At 45.8% G+C, this 22,353-nt stretch overlaps 4 protein-coding genes and 1 long non-coding RNA gene across 8 annotated transcripts in view; all 5 read right to left on the bottom strand.

The window, feature by feature from the left end:
• Positions 1-4,984, bottom strand: part of LOC131264113 (uncharacterized) — a 72,237-nt gene extending 67,253 nt beyond the window's left edge. The window contains exons 1-2 of the mRNA XM_058266402.1: positions 4,900-4,984; positions 999-1,140 (exon numbers count right to left, since the gene is read on the bottom strand). Coding sequence (XP_058122385.1) covers positions 999-1,140; positions 4,900-4,984 — 227 coding nt within the window. The remainder of the gene's footprint in view (positions 1-998; positions 1,141-4,899) is intronic.
• A 1,434-nt stretch (positions 4,985-6,418) lies between these two features.
• Positions 6,419-10,727, bottom strand: LOC131265855 (protein brambleberry-like). Of its 4 annotated transcripts, none has more exons than XR_009178304.1 (5): positions 10,454-10,727; positions 10,305-10,387; positions 8,538-10,232; positions 7,792-7,990; positions 6,419-6,466 (listed from the first exon to the last, which is right to left on the bottom strand). XR_009178304.1 is itself a non-coding variant. In XM_058268189.1 (3 exons), the coding sequence occupies exons 1-3, from the start codon at positions 10,471-10,473 to the stop codon at positions 8,593-8,595; spliced, it is 1,743 nt and encodes a 580-aa protein (XP_058124172.1). In that variant the 5' UTR covers positions 10,474-10,727; the 3' UTR covers positions 8,253-8,592. The 4 variants fall into 4 exon arrangements, 1 of the variants encoding a protein (XP_058124172.1); XR_009178302.1 differs by having other exon boundaries at positions 7,792-7,987; XR_009178303.1 differs by lacking the exon at positions 6,419-6,466 and having other exon boundaries at positions 7,763-7,987.
• A 280-nt stretch (positions 10,728-11,007) lies between these two features.
• On the bottom strand, positions 11,008-11,842 carry LOC131264112 (uncharacterized). Its single transcript, XM_058266401.1, has 2 exons — positions 11,373-11,842; positions 11,008-11,305 (listed from the first exon to the last, which is right to left on the bottom strand). The coding sequence occupies exons 1-2, from the start codon at positions 11,840-11,842 to the stop codon at positions 11,008-11,010; spliced, it is 768 nt and encodes a 255-aa protein (XP_058122384.1).
• Positions 11,843-12,111: 269 nt separating this feature from the next.
• On the bottom strand, positions 12,112-15,284 carry LOC131265859 ((Lyso)-N-acylphosphatidylethanolamine lipase-like). The gene is made up of 7 exons (XM_058268193.1): positions 15,049-15,284; positions 14,598-14,979; positions 14,443-14,510; positions 13,849-14,230; positions 13,478-13,741; positions 13,218-13,404; positions 12,112-13,152 (listed from the first exon to the last, which is right to left on the bottom strand). The coding sequence occupies exons 2-7, from the start codon at positions 14,663-14,665 to the stop codon at positions 13,015-13,017; spliced, it is 1,107 nt and encodes a 368-aa protein (XP_058124176.1). The 5' UTR covers positions 14,666-14,979; positions 15,049-15,284; the 3' UTR covers positions 12,112-13,014.
• Positions 15,285-20,332: 5,048 nt separating this feature from the next.
• Positions 20,333-21,410, bottom strand: LOC131265860 (uncharacterized). The gene is made up of 3 exons (XR_009178305.1): positions 20,724-21,410; positions 20,569-20,636; positions 20,333-20,356 (listed from the first exon to the last, which is right to left on the bottom strand). It is a non-coding gene; the product is annotated as an uncharacterized LOC131265860 (long non-coding RNA).
• Positions 21,411-22,353: the final 943 nt, after the last annotated feature.

Below are 22,353 nucleotides of genomic sequence, written 5' to 3'. Positions count from 1 at the left end.
AAACAGTTATTTTAACAGTTAAGACATCCTGAAACAAATCAAATTATATCAGCACGAATGGTTCAGATGAAATAGAAAGCAATTTGTGAATAATGTTGTTATTATAGAGTACTCATCTCTTCACACAATAAGCCAATAATCTTATTTTATAAAATTAATGTAAGGGACAGAGTGCGTGACGAATTTTAGAAGTAAATTAAAAATTAAAATTATTCCTCATGTTTCCGTAACAATATTCAGATCAATCCGATAGCAATTGGAAAGATATTATGGTAGGCATCAGAAAAACGTAACATATGGTCAAAGTCCCTTTATTTATTTGTGGTCGACTAACATTGGATGGCGATTTCGATATGGCATTTTTTGCGAAACACATTTCATAACATCAGGATGGTTTTGGTGGGTGTACGGTTTCAAGCATAAATTAAATTTCCCTTTATGAATTGAAATTTTGACCATGAGAAAGAAGGAAATGAAACTGGTTTAAATGGTAATCGATTAAACGCATTTTGATTGTAATGTTTCCTCCCTCACATTCTACTGTGAAAAAATAATACTCAATTACTTTTTGAAAAGCAGATCAATTTACATAACAAATAACGTTTGATCGGCTTTTTTGGAAACAAATGGGGCCATTAATAATTTACAGTTTATAAAAAAATTGACAGCAGACATCTTTCAACCCAGTATGTTGCTCGGCAACAGTTAACGTTGGAACGTTTAAAATTAAATTGAGCTGAAAAGCGTGCGCTTGTGTGGAAAGGAAGTAGGAAAAATAAACCCCACCACAAAGCAAACATAAATAAAATTAACCTAGACCGACCGTTGCCCGACCCGCGATTGACCTGTACCTCAATGAAATCAATTTCTCAACACATACGAGCCGGAGTGGATGCAGCAGCAACAACAACAACAACAACAAAAAGCAAAACTGGCAACATACTCGCTGTCTGCTGGCGTTGAAAGACGAAGGAAAATGGAACACCCTCATGGCTTACCTGTTCTCGTCCATGTAGACGCAGTTGCGCTGGTCCTGGCAGTGGGGCGTAAACCGTGCCTCGAGGATCGCTATTTTCGACTCGAGATTTCCGCACGTTAGCCGTATTTCGGTGTCATAGCAGCCCCACTCCTCGATGACCTCTGCCGGCGGAAACACGAACGAAAGAGGGCAGGTAGAAGGCGACCGTCGATTGGGTTTGTGCCGGGAAAATCGTCCAGCGTTTGAGTTTCATTTTCATTTTCGCCAGCCAGAACGACGTCGGGATCAGCGGACGGAAGCATGGAATGAAGAAAAATGGAGAACAAAATAGTGTTAGAAAGGAAAATTTGCTCGCCGATAAACTTGCCAAACCCCACTGTCGGCCAAATCGAACACCCCGGGGCCAATAGTAGCTGCACTACAGAGTGGACGTACACAATGTTCGCCCTTGGCTTGGCTTTCCCCCTTCGGCTGGACTTAACATTTTATTCGTCCAGGTGGAAGAAACGGGGTTGCGAAACCGTCTGACTCAGAAGTTTTCTCTGCACTCCCCCGAGATGACCTCATCTTCGAGGGTCGGTTTATTTATCTTGTCAAGCGGAAGGAATTGAATAGAAAAAAAAAGCTTGACAAGCTTCTCCTTTCCATCGACCTTTTATAAAAGGATGGTCGTTTCGGTTCGTGCAAATGTGTTCCTCCATAATTACGCAAACGACGTTGTCCAGGCGTGATCGGAAAGGGTTTAGAAGAAAATTTGCCTACCCAAAAGAATTCCTCCACTTCGCACAGATATACCTTACTAGTCGCTTATATTTTTCTGTTGAGAAATAAGTTTACTCCATAATTAAAAAGTTGATCCTCCAGAATTGTGAAAATTGCGAAAGAAAATCCTCAAAGGCAAAGAATAATTATAAAACAAACAATTTCTTTATAAAAAAGGGGAGGAGGCCCTATTCAAAAAATCCCTGTCACAGAAATACATAAACGGTTTCTATATTTTGGAAAAAAATTGCTGCCATACGGCGATAACTCATGAAGTACATGAAGACGAACTCAAAGTCAAGAATTCTTTTTCACAAGCAAGGTTAAAAGAGTTTGAACTGTTTTTTTTTCTTCGATCATTTGGAAAATGAACCATAGATACCATGGTCAAATTGTTCCACAAAGACACATAATTAAATACATTATTCTTTTTATCTAGTTAAAAGATGAATTCTGATAACCAGACCACGGGTCTAACGGGTTCAAATTATTGCTTCATCGGAAGGATGACAATCATACCTCAAACACTACAAAATCCCATTCATTTATCCATTGTTTGCACCGGCTTATTTAAACTCCCATCTAAAACGGGGGTCTCCGTCTTAAACACGATTTACGATCATACCCACGCCCAAAAATACGATTACACACACAAGCAACGGTTCTCGCATCCTGCGCCCCCCAACAATTTTCATTTCACCGCTGTTGCGGTGTGGCAAAGGGTGCTCGCTCAATAATATTTGCACAGCCCTTAAACTCAAAACAGCCACTTTACAACCGACCGAGCATCCATTCGCCAAAACCCTTCCGATATCAATAACCTTTCGCCGACGAAGGTGGACTCCGAACAAAGTATAAAAAGAGAGGCAATGTTATCCTTTGTGTTATTCGAAATAAAATTTCGCACCCAAACTCAAACCTGTTCAGGAGTCCTACGCCCCAAAACGTTGTGCCTCTTCTTCGGTAGCTCACGGAGCACCAGAAGGGTTCCGGAAACGCCGTTAACGGCTTTACGGCCAAGACCGTTCCGCATCCTTCCCCTCATCTTCCATCGTAACACACACGTACACACACACACACATACGTTTATCAAACAGCCACGACCCCGAGACGGTTCCGGGCGACTGATTATTCCCAGCTGCGAACTGCAGGACGAAAAAGGATATAGCTCGAGGAGGATACTGCACGAGCCGAACTGTCAAATGGTTCGTTTACTTGGTTTTTATTGCAGCACGCATCCTCAACCCTCCGCCCATTTACCGATTTTCTTTGGGTGGTCACCTGAATCGAAGGTGCAAGGAATGTGGCTGGGTCGTTTATTGCACTCCCAAAACTTCGATCCGAAGGAACAAGTGAACTTGTGAAATGTCTTTGCTCTTGAATAATGGCGCAAGGAGCGAACTTAATTACAACCAACCGGCATTCGTGTGTAGGGTGCTTTGGTTTAAGTTCATCTTATTCCAGCTTAAACCTACCGGCTTGTTGATGGCTGTTCATGTTCTGTTGTTGTACCTTCACTAGTACGTAACTAATCCGCTTTGACCCTCCTACATAGTTTGCTAACGAACCAATGTGGATACACTAGACCTCTCATGCCAGCCCCGAAAACTTTCAATAATCAACACTGATGTTCCTCTTTTTTATTATAATCTCGTTGCGAAGGTGTTTCCCTTCTTGCTCGGCTAGGAAACCCTGGCCCGACGGACGAGATTCCACTGTTGTTAATTTAGGTCCTAGGGTAACACACGACCTTTTCCAAACCGGAAGTCATCTGCTTCCGTACGAGGAGATTATCTCTCGGTACCGCAAATTTACAGCACAAAGTCAGTCTATCGGATTATCAGTTGATTTGTCCGAAGATTGTGTCCTAATGTAGCGTGAAGCATGTTCATTTTCATCCATCATTAAATTAAAGTAGGCTGGATTATCAAAAGCACAAATTATTACCTAATCAGCTCTAACAAGGGTTCTTCTATAGTAGCGAAAACTATTCAAAATTAAACAAAGAAAATAATAGAAATTCCATGAAAGAGAAATCTTTATAATGATACAATATCCTTGAAACATGTTTTAGCTTATGTTTAATTTTTCTAGCAAATTATCTTGTGTGCTATAAAACCTTAGTTAAAACAATTTTAGGTGTGTAATTGCATAACGCATTAATAAACCAAGCATGTTACCAATTGTTTCCTTGTTAAAATAAATTCTATTGCAAATATTTTTGTAGAGTATGCCTAAATTAAACTATCTTCTTTTTTAAGTTAAATTAAGATAAGTTCTGAAAATTGTGATCAATTTAAATATTATTACTAATTTGTTTTACTTTTTTGTTCAATTGTATATTGATGATTTGTTTGTGAAAAAGAAAATATATGTAGTTTCTTATAATCTTTCTTTGAAAACAAAGGCCAAAGGCAACGTGCTCACTATAATAGGAATAAAAATTCCATTATTCCAATCAGATTAAGTTTAGCGTATACAGCCAATTCTTTCAATTCCAACGGTTTAGTTCCGTTAACTACCAGATCTATTTTTAACAGCTCGTAAGTGGGTAAAGTGATTCTCTTTTCTAACATAATTTTCCTCCATACAATGGAATCGTTCCAGGAAATAATTTCAATTTTCTTAAAAGTCTCCTTCACTCATGCTTTTCCTCAAATCCGCCCACCAAATTTTCTGACGAGCGGAAAAGCCGCACACTGGGAGCTGGATGTTTTGAAAGGGCTTAATTACCATATCGAAGCAATTAAACCTCCCGACCCGGGAAGCTTCCGAAACCGCCTCACCCCAGCACATGCCATCATTTTCCTGCCCTTCTGCATCCTACCGGAAAACCGAGAGTTTTCAGGAGTACGTGTCAGTGTGTAGTTACGTTCTCATGTATGGTATCTAATTTTCCAATACATGTATACGCTCATACTTTTCTTCACCGTTTTCAGTTGAAACTGGGTTGAAAAATCTTTTTCCTCCAGTGTGCCTCCACCAGAGGTCACTTATAATGATTGCGTTGGTTGATCATTATCAAGGTTCAAGGTTAAATCTTGCGTCACAAGCAAGAAACGGAAGATTTAAACTTCCATTTAATGTTTCCGTGACCTAAGGCTGAAACACTTATGATCTATTGCGCTACTTTCTTGTTTCGCTTGGGTTTTGCTTACCGATGGGTGCTATCATCATCTGCTCGTTTATTCCTTGGACGATGGCGATGTAGCATACGAGAAGAATTGGTAGCACCAGACGCATCCTCCTCACGGGTCGATGGTAAATGCTACCCTCCCGGGCAGGTCCGGGAGAGTAAAGGACTAATTTCGTGGCCATGTTTTGGTTGACTTAATTGTGCTTTCACCACCCGTTTTGCGGTTCGACTTTTCAGCTAGATACTTGTTTATGTTGCTACTAGTTGTAATAAATACAATAAATAGATGTTGGACACTTGCTCCTCGGGAGTGCGGTCCACAGTAGGTTACTAGGATTGATATATTATTTTAACTTGAATATGCGTATGTTGCACGTGTAACTTTGTCACAGGCTACTTCTCCTGACGGTTCCTAACCGTTATGGCAACTCCGATCTCTTCACAGCTTGGAAATGACACTTTTCTAGCGAATTACCAACGCGCCACTGTCACAAACCGATGCTCCGAGCCGCAACTGATTGCCGTTACCATTTTCACGAAGGTGTCGGTGGTGTTCCAGAAAACACCCGCTTGCGATTGTGCAGCACATGGCACTTGCTTCACTCATACTTCACCAAGCGCGCAAGGACATTCCTTCGGTGCCCACGGGAACGACCCACCAGCGTAAACCTGCAGTAGTCGAATCTCGCCGTTACCATCGCAACCAAAGACACTCGTCGATAGCGCTGCCTCAACCGGCGTTGAAAAGCACCACGAAACCGTACATGGAACAGGCTGGAACAGCCTCACACACTCAGCACGCAACTAGCGGCCACATATCCTTCACCAAAAATCAACATCCTTGCACAATCCAAGGGAGGCAAACGCTTCTTCCTGCACGTAGGATGCTATAACACACAATCGGCCAAGGGATTCAGGGATGGCAAATGCCAGGAGCGCGCGCACACCAAACTTCACTGGCACAAGAATTCCAGCAAACCGTGCCGGGTGGCTGTTGACTTCCTTCCTTCCAAACACACTCGGGTACTTTCGAAGCACGAATTCTAGGGAGTACGCTTTCACTTTTACGCAGTTCTTGTAGAGGAGTTACTGCCTAGCCAACACCAAAAAAAGACAAATGCACCGAACAGTAACAGAACGATGTTCGAGCAAGGACGAACGACGTTGTGACTTCGACTGTTCTCGAGCACAGTTCGCGACGGACTGGCAGCAAATTTTCCTTCGCGCTCTCGCGCGTAAAACCTCATAGCGCGCTCAGCAATGCAGGAACAAAACAGAGAGAAAATGCTTACCGGAACGAGAGAAACGCGCAGCATCTCACTGCCACATGCGGATACAATACGGAGAGCGGCGAGGACGAGATGCGGTTCGCAGGACTCCATGAAAACAAATGCAGGCGTAAATTCGTAAACTCCCGTTCCCCGAGCAATGTTGGTTGCTTCCTTTGGAGGAAAAAAAACTTAAAACACGGCTAGAACGGATGACAGGGGCCCGGAAACGGAGATTCGTAAAACGGTGATTGTGCGTCGAAGAGAGATACAGGATATATACGGCGCACACAAGATCGCAGGTGCTGCCGGGAGGATGTGCTGAAAAAAAACATCAAAATAATGGAAAGAGAACATAGACGGATCGAAACCGCACGCGGAGGATGCACTGCGTGTCTGTTTGAATCGGAAAATCATACAACAGGGTGATTCATTTCTTGTTAGATATGATACCTTTTAAAATATTTTAAATCCTATAACAAATGTACGGACAATACAAGTAATCACAGTATCATGAATAACTTTATTCTTTTTTAAGCGTAAATATTTTAAACTTAACCAAGAATAAAATTCATCCCAATCTCTTCAGAGCACCATAAATAAAATATAGGTAGAAAGATGAAAAAATAATTTTACACTCGAATGAATTTAATAAGTTCAACAAACAGCACCAACATTGTTCTCAAAATGCTAAAGAAATAATACCTGGAGCACGACTTCATGGACTGAACATTAACAATTTTACGAACAAAATCAGTAAAAAAATAGTTAAAAAATATTCGTACAACTAACAATTTCCTACGCCTATTTTTCGTAAAACGAACGAACGAAACGTATGAATAATTTTTCTAAACATACAACTGTAAAAAACTACTCAACACGTCTTCCATGTATCGATGCAACCACACATGTGGGAAGAGCGTTTGTACAAAAAAAAAGGGCTTCCGCCAATATCGACCTTGCAGCTCGAAGCATAAATCCGTTTTTTTATGTTTTGTTTGATTTCATTATGCTTTACTGTTTGGTCTACTGTTTGGTCTACTGTTAAATTGTAACACTAGCGTGTATAAAAAACATGTATCCTGGCACATTTACTTGAACGGTATAGCATATTGTTAAGCACAGCTAAAACATCAAAAATTGCGTAGCATTCATGAGCCTTTCGGGTATTCCGGGTGTAGCAGATTAAGGACATGCTTCCTGTTTATTCAATGTTCCCGCATAGGAAAACGGAAACTTCGGGCAGGCTCGAAACCGGATGAAAATCCGGATCACAGTGTACCCTTTTTCATTGATGCGGAGATTCATTTAGTTATTTGTATTATTTATGAATATCTTACTAGCACTTTGTTTGATTTTCCGCTTATCTTTGCTCCACAACTCATAGACACACCGTTTGTCAACAGTATGAATTTTAACCAAACTAAATCTATTCCAATTCGTTGAAACATCTCGGTTGCCACGAAAGCAACGGGATACGACGAATTAACAGTGTTCTCAATAATTCAGCAGCAGCCGGAAAGTGAAACACGATAGCACGCTGGATAATTTAGCCAAACCCATCCCTCCACCAGGCACGTGCTGCAACCATAGCAACGAGTGCATAGCAATAGGGTATACACCGGTATACCGTTGTTCGTACATACCTAGCAAATTCCGACACGGGGACATTTGTGGAAAGAAAATTTCCTCCAGTGAACTCGCTGCCGAACGTACCAAGAGAGCGCCATTGTCTATACGAAACCATTTCCGCAGCACGTTATCACCCGTCTACGATCGGGCCGCAGGATTGTATACGACGGGAAAACTAGTCGATTTCCGCACAGACTGCGACTGGCCAGGCTACTAGAACAAAAAAACAAAACAAATGAAACGTGCGACCGCATTGATATGATGTGCATTTTAATGGCCAGGATCTGTGTTCCTGTTGCTCTTTTTCCATAACAAACATTTAAATTTAAATTAAATTTGACTCAAAATGCATACCAACAGTTCATTCCATTTTACCTCTGTATCGTATCTACTAACGGAGCTAGTGAAAGGAGATCTTGTGATACTTAATTGAAAGAGAGTTTTTGAAATCATTTCCATTAAGACCGATTTATAAAATTTATTCTTAGCAAATCTATTTAATAAAATACATCGGTGATGTATTTAACAAATTAAAAAGTAAAAAAAGTTTCAAAAAGTATTTCCATTTACAATATTTTTGTTTGTTGCTTTTTCCATACCAATCTATCAATTCCACCTACATTTGAATTAAGTCTATGGTCAAGCATGGATAAACAATATTTCCTGCCAATTGTACTATTACTACATATTATATGAGGTTGAATGGTTTACAGAAGTATAGGCGAGGTAAAAGCTACAGTGAAAAATAAATAAAACTTACGTAATAGGTCACAAGAAAACAGAATATCCCCCCGGCAAACAAAGCAAACGCCCAACTAAAGGCTTCGTGGTTCGTGCAGGCGACAGACACCGGATCCAGTTTGAGCAATCCCACGACATTGGTCGCCTCTTAGCGTTCGGGCGGAACATTGCTGGCGTTGGGTATGTTGCCGCCCACTGGATGGCCCCGACGGGGTAGTACTGCGCCCCCGGCTATCGTTATCGTGGTCGTCGTCGAAACGAGAAGCACTACGGCGCAGTGAGCTGATTACCGTGGAAGAGACGGACCGCTCCCTGCTGAAATTGTCACGACGTTGGAAGCGTCCTGCATTGCCTACCACATCCGGCTGCTCGACGTTTTCCTCTTCGTCGTCGTCGTCGTCGTGTTCTGGAGGAGCTGTATTGTGGCGACTGTGATCTGGTCGATCCTGAGCGGGCGTTCTGGACCTCTGCTGCCGTGGATTGCTATCCGTCCGTAAAGGTATATTTTTTATAATCAAGCGACTAAGCAAATCTAATACCACGATGCAACCCAAGGCAATAGATAGTCTTAAAATGTTTGGCTCGAAAAGTTCCAACAGTCCACCGATCAGATTGCCCGGCACGGCAGCTATGAAGACAACCCTGATTAGATTGTCTGCCCCCACGAAAGCAAGGCATATCATACCGATCAGTAGATAGCTAAAGTGCACCAGAATTACATTGAGTTTCTGTAGTATATTCTCGTTGCCACCAATCTTCTCCACGAGCCAGGCCAAGTGGTGATTGAAATCGTTCTGCAGCTTGCCGAGCGACTCGAGTAAGTTAGAAACGGTCGCATTGATCCGCTGCAGCTGCTCGAGCGTGTATCGATACTGTTCTTCCGCCACCCGATGGTGCTCGTTGAAATGCACGCCCGTTTCATCGATTTTCGCCGCTATCTCCGCTGCGTGTGCCTGCAGCCGCTCCAGATCGGTTAGCAGGGAGTCGTGGTTAAGTTTGCTGCGCTTCGACTGCAGCTCGAGCTGTTTCATGCTATCGTCGATGCGATTGCGCAGCCCGGTCAGTAACACTGCAACCTCTTGCTGGCCCGCCCTGATCAGTCCTTTTTCACGCAACAGATCACGAAAGTTCGATTCCACCTTTGCCCGGTGCACTTCGGAGATTTTCAAAATATCACCCTGCTGGTTCATGATGCGCTCGTTGTTTCCCACCATTTCATCCACAGCCTCCTTCGTAAGACTCTGCAGCTGCCGCTGGTTGCTGGCCAGTTCGTCCATCATGCGGATCTGTTCGTGGGCCGTGTTCATCAACTTATTCACCGTCAGCTCGGTCAGTCCACGGAACTGCTCGTGGCGTACGCTGGCGCACACTGCCTTGGCACGGTTCGTTATCAGATGGTACGCATTCCAAGTGTCCGGATCCATCCGCTCGGTGCACTGCCGGAGGGACATTTCCTCCGTGCAGGCGAACACTGGCCGACCTTCCGAATCCGACTGGCAGTTCAGTAGCATTACGGAGAGTTTGCCAATCTGTTCGGCGTTCAGCTCGTGGCAGGATTTTTTGAGCTTTAAAATGATACGATGGTGACACAGGTCAAGCTTCGAGAGGTTCATACCGATCCATTTCGATGCTTCCCGTATGAAGTTTTCTTCCCCGTCGGACAGTTCGTATGGCACACCAGGAAAGGTATCGACCGCCGTCGATGGATCGTCTTCTGCAAGCAAGACACATTTTAAATAATACTTTCACACTACGATTAAGCGAAACTGCATCTTTCTAATCTCACCTGACGGCCATATGTATTCCAGCAGCGATCCCGACACAGGACTCAAGGAAGAGACAAGTACCAAAACTAATAGGAATACAATCCTGTTCGGAAGGAAACATGTATCAATCTCTCATTTCTAATATTCCCAACCAATTATTTTGCTTTACCCCATGCCGTGGCGCAGCATGTTGCTCTGATCAGTAGAATACGATCGCGGCGTAGGTCAAATATAGCGATTATCACATTGGGTTTATTTTTGTCCACCAAAGAAGGCCACTGAGCCGAAACAAAAACGGATAGAAAACAATCACGACGTGTTGCACGTTGAAACGAAAAACTTAGAATATGTTAAGATACAAATCAGATGGAGAGCGAAAGGCGTCAAACAACTAAAGAAAAGAAACTTTACACCACGGCACTATCGAAAAAATCACATCTGCTCCAAGATAAATCTCCTAGACTCGGAGGAAAACATTGCGCGCGATACGATTTGACAGCTGGTTTTAGAATCAAAACACGCTTAGTGATGGGCGTCTCCTACATTGGCCATGGGGGTTCGATCCGTTCTTTACAAATGATTCACTAACATTTGAAAAATCATCGAACCACGTGGTTTAACCCAACCATGGCTAGTGCAATGAAAAGCGTCGAAAAAACGAGCAAATAATTATAATTTTATTTTTATTTATTTGGCGTAAGTTTCGGAAAGTCTATACACGCTTCACATACCACCAAAAATACCATTGAAAACGTTAGAAAAGGAATCTAACAGAGAGACGGTACATTCAGCATACATCTCCGCACACACCGAACCGCCAGCTCGGACACTAACCTGCCGGGGGATCTTTTCCGCTTGTCTGTACGATTCGTGGTGGGACTCCCGAACAGTGTCCTCCGTAGTGGACGGTGTAAATGCTATGTGCAGTAATTCCCCTACCAAACCGCTCGAGTGAGTAAACCCGGCATCGGAAGACTCGCAAATCGTCCGAAGTACGCAGCTACGACCGTTCAATCCTTTCCTGTTAAATTAAACAGTAAGCTATTGCACTTAAATATTTAAACTACCCCATTCGAATCATCACTTACTGATTGAATAACTGCTCTAAAATGTGGTAGAACGTCCAACGGGAATCTTTTGTGTAGTGTCCTGGCAGCAATGCATTACCCGATTCCTGTTCCTGTTCGTCGTTATAATGCTCGTACTTCTCGTCGGCCATTCGCAATGGGGTCTGCCACGTATCCCGTCGACGGCGCACCCCATCCGCACGCTGTGTTTCCAGCTCGTGACGGTCCAAAAATGGGTGAATCCAATGGGACGAATTCCATGGCAGAAGATAAACGGATTTGAACACATATCCCACCGTAATGGACTCCAGCTGCAAGTCGACCGGTATACCGAACCCGCCGATAAACTGCAAACGGCCCGGGTTTGCGCGAGGAAAGAGAAGAAATCGTTTCTGCCTAGAAACGAAATCCTCACTTGTCTCCGTACTCAATGTTATCAAAGCAACAAGCATAGTTGCCAGAACAAGATTCGGATGCCGGCTTAACTGCATTTTTGCAGTTTGCGTAGCCACAGGGAACTGAAGGGCTTGAAGTAGATATTCAGCTTAGGAAACCTCGTTTCATCAAGAATTGTAGCTCTCGTTCACATGTACGTGCTAAATTTGTTTAGTTATGCATAATCGTTTCCCCCATCCGTTGTGCGAATAATATGCAATACTATGTTGCATTTCACACCACCACGCTCGTAAAAGTGCATTAACCTTGCAGGATTACCTAGAGAACCACATCTCTTCTGTAGCATGAACACATTACCAAACGGTTGCGCAATGGAAGTATATACGTTCTTTATTGAACAAATTGATAATACCATCTTATTTTGATTAGCTAGTTAAAAAGGGTTAGCTATCGTCTGTAAAATTGTTACTTCGTATTTTGTTTACTTGTTCACCTGCCTTCTAGCCACCGCACGCCACCTTCCTTACTCTCAACATCGTAGGTAAAATCTAGTAGAAAAAGAAACACTCACATGGTAACAAAACTGCTGTGCAGACAATATAAAAATGCATCTTTCACAATGATTGTGCTAGAACTAAGTTTGTCCTTTTTTTTTTGTTTAAAGTTATCACTTCATCTGGGATGAAATCGATACGCTCGGGCGCTGAATACCTAATACATACCGCTATGGCTCGCTATGTTCGTGGAAAACATAAGTTCTACTACACTGATGCCATGGAAGCTTGCCTGTAATACTACACCTTTTTAAAAGGGAGCTATAGGAAGAGTTTCTAGTTATCGTCATACCGGTTGTGTACTACGCTGGCCATTTCTCTTTACGAAAATACTTTAGGTTGTACCTGGATCCGGAGGAGAATGTGTTTCCCCTTCCAATATACTTTAACTTTAGTATACCTTTGAGCTGGTTTGAGTTTTCTTTTCGATTTCTTTATCTTTTGTTAGTTTTTTGTTAGTTTCACATCCAGCTTTTTGGAACTGCTGGCAGTAGAAGGTACGAATTTCGAGGCAAATATTTAATAAAAGCATCTCGCAGGGCTTGCGATCACACGAGTAAGCGTGTTCCAGCAATCTCTAATGTTGTGCAAAGAACCTGTGCGCTTGTTTCGTCAAGTTATTCAACCGAATTGTAAATTCTCTGTAGCCTCTCCAAGAGTAAAGATTGCTTGAACATCCTTACTCAAATTGACAAATATCCTTGCGTTGGAATTCATTCTTCCGCCAGTTCGATCACTTTGTTGGGCGCACTGTTGGTGCGTTTGTCGTACACAAAGCAGGCGTCGTTGACGTGCTGGTTGAAAATTTCCGGAAAATCGGCGTACAAATGATGACTAGCTTGATCAATGATCTGGGAGTATAGAAATGTTTCAACATTAGAAATAAAAACCGACAAACACCCGCGAAAACGCCTACCTTCACTTCGACGAAACTAGCCGGCCGTTTCTCTTTCGTCACCTTACCGGCTTCGAAGTCAATCCACGATTCGGACCCGTAGATGAATGTCATGGGAATGGTGGGATCGATCTGGTCGATACGCCTCAGCATCGGGTTGATAGGCCATCCGAAGTTTTTCTGTATAGCGCAGAATCCGGTTTCCCCTCTAAAAGAAATTCAATGTATGACGAAACATTAACTGGGAACAGTCTCGGGAAAACGACATTAAATACACTTACGAAGGCTTTTGTGCGTTGACCAGATGCAAGTAGTCAGCCACTATCCGTTCGTCCGGTACAATCGCTTCAAAGCGCGAGGTAATGTCGGTCCGCCGGCGGCTCAATATCCAAGCCGCGGTCGGACCAGCCATCCGCACCACGGTGAGCGGATAAAAGTTCATCTTTCGCGCCGTCCGATAAAGGATTCGTATCCAGTACTTGCGTTTTATCCTCGCCGGTGTCTCCATGAAGCCCCACGGGTCGGCAAGTATAAGACCAGCCACACTGAAACCGACACAAAATGGAAGGGAATGAAACACCACCGCTCGATTACAGAATTTCGAAATCAATGATAATCTCATGCCCTTCTTCTTTGCCGTCCGTGCACTTACCGTTCCGGATGTGATAAGGTGTAGCTGCAGGCGAGGTAACCACCCATCGAATGACCTAAGATGTACATCTTCTCCAACCCGACCGCCTTCCGCCAGGCTTCGATCGATGCGACAAACTGTCGCTCGGCCGCGATCGGATCGGGATCGTACTTTGGGTGTGAGCTCCGGCCGAAACCCAGTATGTCGATGGCGTACATCGGCCGATGGTCAGCGATGGCGTCCAAATTTAGTACCCACAGCCCAACGCCCGCTCCAAGCCCGTGCAACAGCAGGACGGGAATTTGGTCCGATTCCCGGTTCAGTGCGACCGTACGTATCTTATCGTTCGTCCCCACACACTGACCTACATCCACGAAGAGGCTTTCGAAGGGTTTCCGGAGGGCTAGAAATGAGGACGAGAAAAAAAGACGATGTCCTTAAAGAAGGATGTCCTTTCGACCCGGGGCCCGTCTTCGACAAAGTATTTGCCCGCAGGTGGCGAAAAACTGCTGTTTGCACAGTAGTAAACAAACACAACTTGCGCGCGCGCTCGTTCCCACTCGCATCCCTCTACAGGTTGTTGTTCACCAGTTCTCTAGCCATCGCTTTACCAACCTGAGAGCAGCGTTTCTTCCACCTCCTCGAGCTTGGCGCTGGAGTAGCGGGTCCATTTATGCAGCAGCCTGTCGGAAAGGGAACATACAATCACCGCGTCATGACATAATGTTTCTCGAACGTTTTCAATGAAAACGCCGCCCCACCATACTCACCTTTGGTCCGATCGTTTATCCTCGCATGCTTCGATCGATTTCGGAGACACACTTCTCGTTCGCGTCATTCTCTAATGAAGTTCCGACACAACCACCGTCCTCGTTTTTCTGATGACTAACGTTCGCACCTCAGGCACCGGGCAAAGTAAATTGAACGAAATTAGGCAGCAATCAGCAGGGTCGTCACCGAAAATTCCCTTCTGTTGCGAGACTGATACCGCGCGTCAGCTCTTATCGCACGTGAAGGTAGTCGCTTAATTTTCACATTCGCTCACTTCGACGGATGTCTAAAGCCGTACTAACTCCCGAGCAGCATATTACCGGTGTTTGGTGGTTAAACTGGCACTGCTGCTATATCGCGACCGAAAAAGCACGAGCAACACTGAACGGCAAAGAAGGCAAACGAGATAATTCGTGTTATGGCTGTCCCGTCTACTTGACCGCGCGCTACTTCATTGGTAATCGGTATAGCTGCTGCTGCTAGATCCGCTTTCGCGATCTTTCTTAGCCACCTTGGACGGGTACAGCTAGCGGGCAAATGGAAGCAACAGCAGCGAACCAATAAACACAGCTGATTGGTTGAATTTCTTAACTCCCTCCTTTCGGTCCACGGGTTGGAGATGGCAAGAACACCGCAGACGCGCGGCTCGCGGAGATGGTCGCGAAACACTCCTAGAGTGAAGACGAAGGAAAGGGCGCGTACACCTGCACTTGACTGTTCTGAGTGTTACAGGTGCACTATGGTAAAACAGCCGGTGCTCGGGATTGACAGCCCCGAAAAACAGATACATACGTCTCAAAGTACAGGGTGTTTCAAAAGGGATTATCTGAATTTGACAGTTGATCGTGCCCTGGATGAAGCAACAACCCGATTTTCTGAAACAATATGTATTCAACCAGTCGACACAAGGCTCCGGTCGAAAATTTGGAACAGAAGAATGACGAGAAATGGGGGTTGGGGTCGTACTTACCCATTTATCCCAGAAAGTGCTTATTTTGTGCATATTTTGGGCTTAATCGTTTCGTATTTCTTCGAAAAAAAAAGCAAACGCAGCGAATCAAATTTGAACGACTGTTTCTCCACTAACCATGACAATATTTTTTTTTTGTAAAATATAAACTATTTATTTTATAAATAGATAAGGTGTACAAACAAAACTTTCTTATACTCTATAATCACAAATACAGTGCACACTTAAGGACATTTACATCGATCGCAGCATCATTGTTTCCAATGATGTGGATGATGTAGTTTGCAAACAAACGAAGGACAACCTTCCGCTGCGCAATGCTTATATTCCCAAGCACTGGGAATCGGAGACACTCGAAGGACGACTGACACCCTGGAGCTTCATTCCTGATGCACTGCTGCAGCAGGTCCCAGGCGGCAATAACGCGAGTGCAGGAGGTGAACATGTGTTCCAGGGTGTCACACTCAACACAGAACATGCAGGAAGCCGAAGGCGTGCGTCCCATACGCATAAGCAGCTCTCCGTGCGGGATCTTGCCATTCGCAAGCAAATATAAGGTGGATCTTTGCTCCGCTGTTAGTTTGCTTCGGTGGATGTTGTTCCACACCTTTTTCCAGGTTGCCTTCGGATGGGACTGAATCTTGGCTGGGGGTAGTCTGTTCACTTGCAACCTGCGGAGGGCCTTGGTGGATAGCTGTGTTTTTACCGTACATGGAGTGTACGCCAGTTGCTGGACAACACTGCGAAGGCACGGATACGTAGACGGTATCAATGTAATATCTGGGGGGTTTCCCGCACACAAGATGTGTTGGGCTCCAAATGAGAGGCTCTGATGTTCTGCAACATAGCGGTTTGTGAGTAGGGCTGCTGTCATCACGGCTGGGATGTGTAGGTTTAAGCCACCACGGTCTCGTGGCAGGGCCAGCTGCTGGAGCGAGACACGTATACCCCCAGATCCGTTCCAGAGGAGAGACCCGATCAAACTTGTCACCTTGGCTATGTCCATTGCGCGAGGGCCACAGACTGACGCAACAAACCATAGCTTAGGGAGCAAGAATGAGTTGAGCAGCGTTACCTTTTGCAGCAGGTTTAGATCTCTCACCCTGTGCAGCCATACCAACTGACGAAAGTGATTGATAACAGTATCCCAATTGTGGCCCGCTGTTTCCCGGATACTGTTAGAGAACAGAATTCCAAGTAAACGGAGCCGTTCTACGGTGTGCAGCCATGGCAGGTTGATTCTGTTCTCGGTTGTCACCATTCCGATGTCCAGAGCCGTGGTTTTAAGGACGTTTAACCTCGCTCCAGAAGTGACTCCAAAGGCCTCAATTGCTGCTCTCACCCGCTCGATTGTGGAAGGGGAAGTACTCACCACGGAGACGTCGTCAGCATACGCGTTGATCAGGTCGCCCTGATCGCAGCATATATCTTCGAGTCTCTTGATGAGGGGGTGAAGGTAGAGGATGAACAGGTGCATTGACAAGGGATCTCCTTGTCGCACGGAACGTTGGATGGGAAAGGCAGGTGATAGGGATCCATTTACAATGACACGGGACGAAGATTGCTCACCAATTTTCCTCAAAAGCCGCACTAATGCGGGATTAAACCCTAATGAATCCATCGTTCCAAACAGGAAGCCCCTGTCAACACGGTCAAACGCCTGCGAGAGATCGAAAGAGACGAGTTTTGCACACTTCTTCTTCCGTTTGAGTTCGAATATTCTCTCCTTAACAGAGAGCACAGCTTGGAAGATATTGCAGGGTTTATTGCTACACTTCTGCGACGGTGAAATGATTTGCCACCTAGCAATAATCTTCTCGAGCCGCTGCTTCAGAATTCTGGAAAGCAGCTTGTAGTCAGTGTTAAGCAGAGAGATCGGACGGTACGAAGATAGTGTGCACCCATCTCCCCTTTTCCTCGCAAGCACTATGACCCCATCGACAAAGGCCGCCGGGAAACGACCGTTGAGAGCATCGTTGAGAATCAATATGATTTCTCTCCAAATTATCCCAAACGTTCGCTGATAAAATTCAATCGGAATTCCATCCGGCCCAGGAGACTTTCGAGGTTTCGATTTTTCAATTGCATGAAGGACATCACCGTAGGTGATCTCATCCATGCAATCGTTGTTGATTTCGCAATCTTCGGGGATTACACGATGACAGGCAAAAGTATCGTCAACGTTTGTTGTCTCGTCGGTGTATAACTCCCTGTAGTACGTATGTATGTAGTCTGCCAGTTGTTTTGGAGAATCCAAAACAACGTTGTTGTCACACGTAAGTCTGGTGATCACGGTGCGCTCCCGCCTTCGTTTCTCAAGCTGAAAGGTGGAGAGGTTTTCCCCACACACCCTTGTTTCGTTAATCCTTGTAAAGTCCTCGGAGAAACGCCTCTGAAGGAGTAGCATTTCTCCTTTTATACGGTTGATATTGACCAACTCGATCGGATTGGAAAGATACCGACCGTATGAGGACTCTAACTTCGCATAGAGAATGTTATGCTGCAAGCGGAACATGGAGTATTTTTCATTCGTTTTCCATCGGAAGAACGATTTTATTTTTGGTTTGGCGAAATGAATCCACCATTCCATCCAGGAGCCAAAGCTCCTTCGCTGTTTTGTCCAATAGTTCCACTTACATCTAAACTCCTCCATGTTTTCGGCTGTCAAGATATGTGGCCGAAGTTGCCAGTATCCATTTTGCCGCATGCGAGGTATGTTTGGAAGGCAGATGCGCACCGTGAGCGCCTTATGGTCCGAGAAAGACAATACGTGCATGTCTGTTGCACGCAGTTGATCCTTCATGTCCTTAGAGACGTAGCAGCGATCGATGCGAGAGCCCGAACCACGTGTGATGTGAGAGAACTCTACAAAGTTTCCTTTGAGAGCCTCCCAGCTGTCACACAACTGCATACTGTCAACAAAGTTTTGCAAAGTGAGACTCGTATTCCCCATACCCGTGGCGTCCTTGGACTTCAGCACGCAGTTGAAATCCCCTGCAAGGATGACCGGTCCCGGTGCATTCCGCAGGTAGTACGCCAGCGAGCGGTTGAAAAAGAGTTCCCGCTCAGCTCTGTTTTGACTTCCCGAAGGAGCGTAAATGTTGCATAGCGTGGAAGAATTCTCAAGCCGGACGCAGATTAGTCGTGAGTCCAAGCTACGCTCGACGTGAGAAAATTTTAGGTTCACCCGCAAGGCGATCGCTGTACCTCTCCTTGTGTGGTCAATGTTTGTTACAACATTGTACCCAGGGAGCACAAAGTCTTTGACAGAAACTTCTTGTAGGAAGATTATGTCTGTGTCAAGAGTGCGTATGAAAGTTCGTAGTGCATCTAGTTTGGTGGAATTGGATATCGCATTGATGTTTATCGATGCGATCGTCACTGATGTCATCAACTCATCCATTTCCATCAAACTACTGTGCGTCCACTTCCATTACCCCAGTCGGTTTCGCTGCCGTGGCATTGGTCTTTTTGGGAGGACGACCTGGCTTACGCTTGATCGGTTCCTCCCCAGACTTGCACGACACGTCGCTGTCCGTCTGTTCGTCCGTCTTTCTCTTACCTGCCACTGTTTGCCAGGAAAGGGATGAAGGTGTAGCGGAAGGTGAAGGGACACGAGGGGCTTTGAACGTCGATGAGGCATCGGCGTCCACCTGAAGTCCGGCGTTGTCCATCTTGGTGCTGGTCGATGCTGCCGGTACGGTCAACGCACTTGCCCGGATGAAAGATGCTACTGCCGGGACGGTCCGTGTACTAGCCGCAACGCTAGTGGCCTGCATCGGGATGATCGTTGCTGGTGCGCCTATTGTCAGGCTCGAAGCACCGGCCGGTGCGCTCGCCGCGACGGTCGATGTGCTCGTCGGGACTGTCGGTGCGCGGACGGCCGGTGCGCTCTCCGGGACGGTCGATGCGGGCGCCGGGATGATCGGTGTGCTCGATGGGATGAGCATTGTGCTTGCCGGAACGGTCGGTGTGCTCACCGGGTCGGTCGGTGCACGGACGGTTTGTGTGCTCGCCCGGGGGACTGTTGCTGGAGCAGGGTTTTCGGTGCCATTCTGCACCGCTGAGGCATACGACAGCCTCTCGTTGACGCTCGTCTTCTGAGCCACCAGTTTCCTGCCTTGGGTGCAGGTCATCCCATGGTGTGCAGCAAGACGGCATGTTCGACACGTTTGCTGCTGTCCCCGGTATGTTATCAGCGTCTCTTCCCCTCCAATCGAGACGTATGACGGCACCGGCTTAGACAAGACCGCTGTGACGTAGCGGTATCCGTCAGGGATTCCGGCACACGGGTATGGCTTCGCCCATACTCCGGCTCGGATTGACCGGACTTCTCCGTAGCGAGCAAAGAAATCCGTAATGCATCTGTCCGTGATGTCCTCGGACAGGTCGTGGATTTTGATGACCACGGAATTGTCGACCATTACGATCGGGATCGGGAATTTCTTCCCGTCGCATTCGAGAGAATGCTTGCCGTCGTTCTCCTCGACGGTTCTTAGAGCAAGGCTCTGGTCCTTCACTCGGATGTGAAGGAAGTGGGATGCCGGCTTCGTCCGGATTGAAACGATTGAAGAGCTGCTTAGACCCAGCTTGGTCATGGCGAGGGTTGTGGCCTCCATCAAGGACGGCCTTTTGGGGAGCTTCGAGAAATCCACCCGCAGGGTGCTTCTCGAAGCAGCCATGATGTGGCTTGCTTTTGCACTTTTTTTAACACTCTGTTTTGGTAAAAGTGCGTCCGATCGCAACGAGTCTCGGAGAGGAACTGGCTTTCGAAGGGTTTCCGGAGGGCTAGAAATGAGGACGAGAAAAAAAGACGATGTCCTTAAAGAAGGATGTCCTTTCGACCCGGGGCCCGTCTTCGACAAAGTATTTGCCCGCAGGTGGCGAAAAACTGCTGTTTGCACAGTAGTAAACAAACACAACTTGCGCGCGCGCTCGTTCCCACTCGCATCCCTCTACAGGTTGTTGTTCACCAGTTCTCTAGCCATCGCTTTACCAACCTGAGAGCAGCGTTTCTTCCACCTCCTCGAGCTTGGCGCTGGAGTAGCGGGTCCATTTATGCAGCAGCCTGTCGGAAAGGGAACATACAATCACCGCGTCATGACATAATGTTTCTCGAACGTTTTCAATGAAAACGCCGCCCCACCATACTCACCTTTGGTCCGATCGTTTATCCTCGCATGCTTCGATCGATTTCGGAGACACACTTCTCGTTCGCGTCATTCTCTAATGAAGTTCCGACACAACCACCGTCCTCGTTTTTCTGATGACTAACGTTCGCACCTCAGGCACCGGGCAAAGTAAATTGAACGAAATTAGGCAGCAATCAGCAGGGTCGTCACCGAAAATTCCCTTCTGTTGCGAGACTGATACCGCGCGTCAGCTCTTATCGCACGTGAAGGTAGTCGCTTAATTTTCACATTCGCTCACTTCGACGGATGTCTAAAGCCGTACTAACTCCCGAGCAGCATATTACCGGTGTTTGGTGGTTAAACTGGCACTGCTGCTATATCGCGACCGAAAAAGCACGAGCAACACTGAACGGCAAAGAAGGCAAACGAGATAATTCGTGTTATGGCTGTCCCGTCTACTTGACCGCGCGCTACTTCATTGGTAATCGGTATAGCTGCTGCTGCTAGATCCGCTTTCGCGATCTTTCTTAGCCACCTTGGACGGGTACAGCTAGCGGGCAAATGGAAGCAACAGCAGCGAACCAATAAACACAGCTGATTGGTTGAATTTCTTAACTCCCTCCTTTCGGTCCACGGGTTGGAGATGGCAAGAACACCGCAGACGCGCGGCTCGCGGAGATGGTCGCGAAACACTCCTAGAGTGAAGACGAAGGAAAGGGCGCGTACACCTGCACTTGACTGTTCTGAGTGTTACAGGTGCACTATGGTAAAACAGCCGGTGCTCGGGATTGACAGCCCCGAAAAACAGATACATACGTCTCAAAGTACAGGGTGTTTCAAAAGGGATTATCTGAATTTGACAGTTGATCGTGCCCTGGATGAAGCAACAACCCGATTTTCTGAAACAATATGTATTCAACCAGTCGACACAAGGCTCCGGTCGAAAATTTGGAACAGAAGAATGACGAGAAATGGGGGTTGGGGTCGTACTTACCCATTTATCCCAGAAAGTGCTTATTTTGTGCATATTTTGGGCTTAATCGTTTCGTATTTCTTCGAAAAAAAAAGCAAACGCAGCGAATCAAATTTGAACGACTGTTTCTCCACTAACCATGACAATATTTACCAATCTTTTTAAAGTTATAATCATTACGTTCTTCTCAGGCAGCGTCCACACGGCATCGTAGCGTAGCGTTTTTAAAACTCCGTCGTAGTGTAAATGTTGGTCGCGAGGCCTTAGCCACGGCCGTAAACAATAGTTGACACTACGATGGAGTGTCAAAATCGCTACGCTACGATGCCGTGTGGACGGCCAGTCATAGCGATAATGAATCAAATAAGTGCATTAAGAACTAAGATATTCTTAGATATATACAGCTGGCAGCCAGCCGTATTGCCGAGAATACAACGAAACTTAACCGCGTGACTACATCAAGCGTACCATACCAAAAAACTGGTGCGGTCAGGTGTCAAAACCCGATTTTTCCCTCTTTCTAGAGCGCCATCGTCACTGACTCACACGCTGTTACTAGACCGTACCAAGTTTATGGCATGGTACGCTTGATGTAGTCTTGCGGTGATGTAGTCTTGCGTGGCGCACGCTATGTGCAGTTGGTGACCACTGTGCAAACAGTTGTTGTGGCAACAAAACTG

The sequence above is a fragment of the Anopheles coustani genome, chromosome 2, assembly GCF_943734705.1.
Source record: "Anopheles coustani chromosome 2, idAnoCousDA_361_x.2, whole genome shotgun sequence".
Lineage (NCBI taxonomy): Eukaryota > Metazoa > Arthropoda > Insecta > Diptera > Culicidae > Anopheles > Anopheles coustani.
Note: the sequence above shows the minus strand (reverse complement) of the source record. Positions and strands in the feature narration are given on the sequence as shown.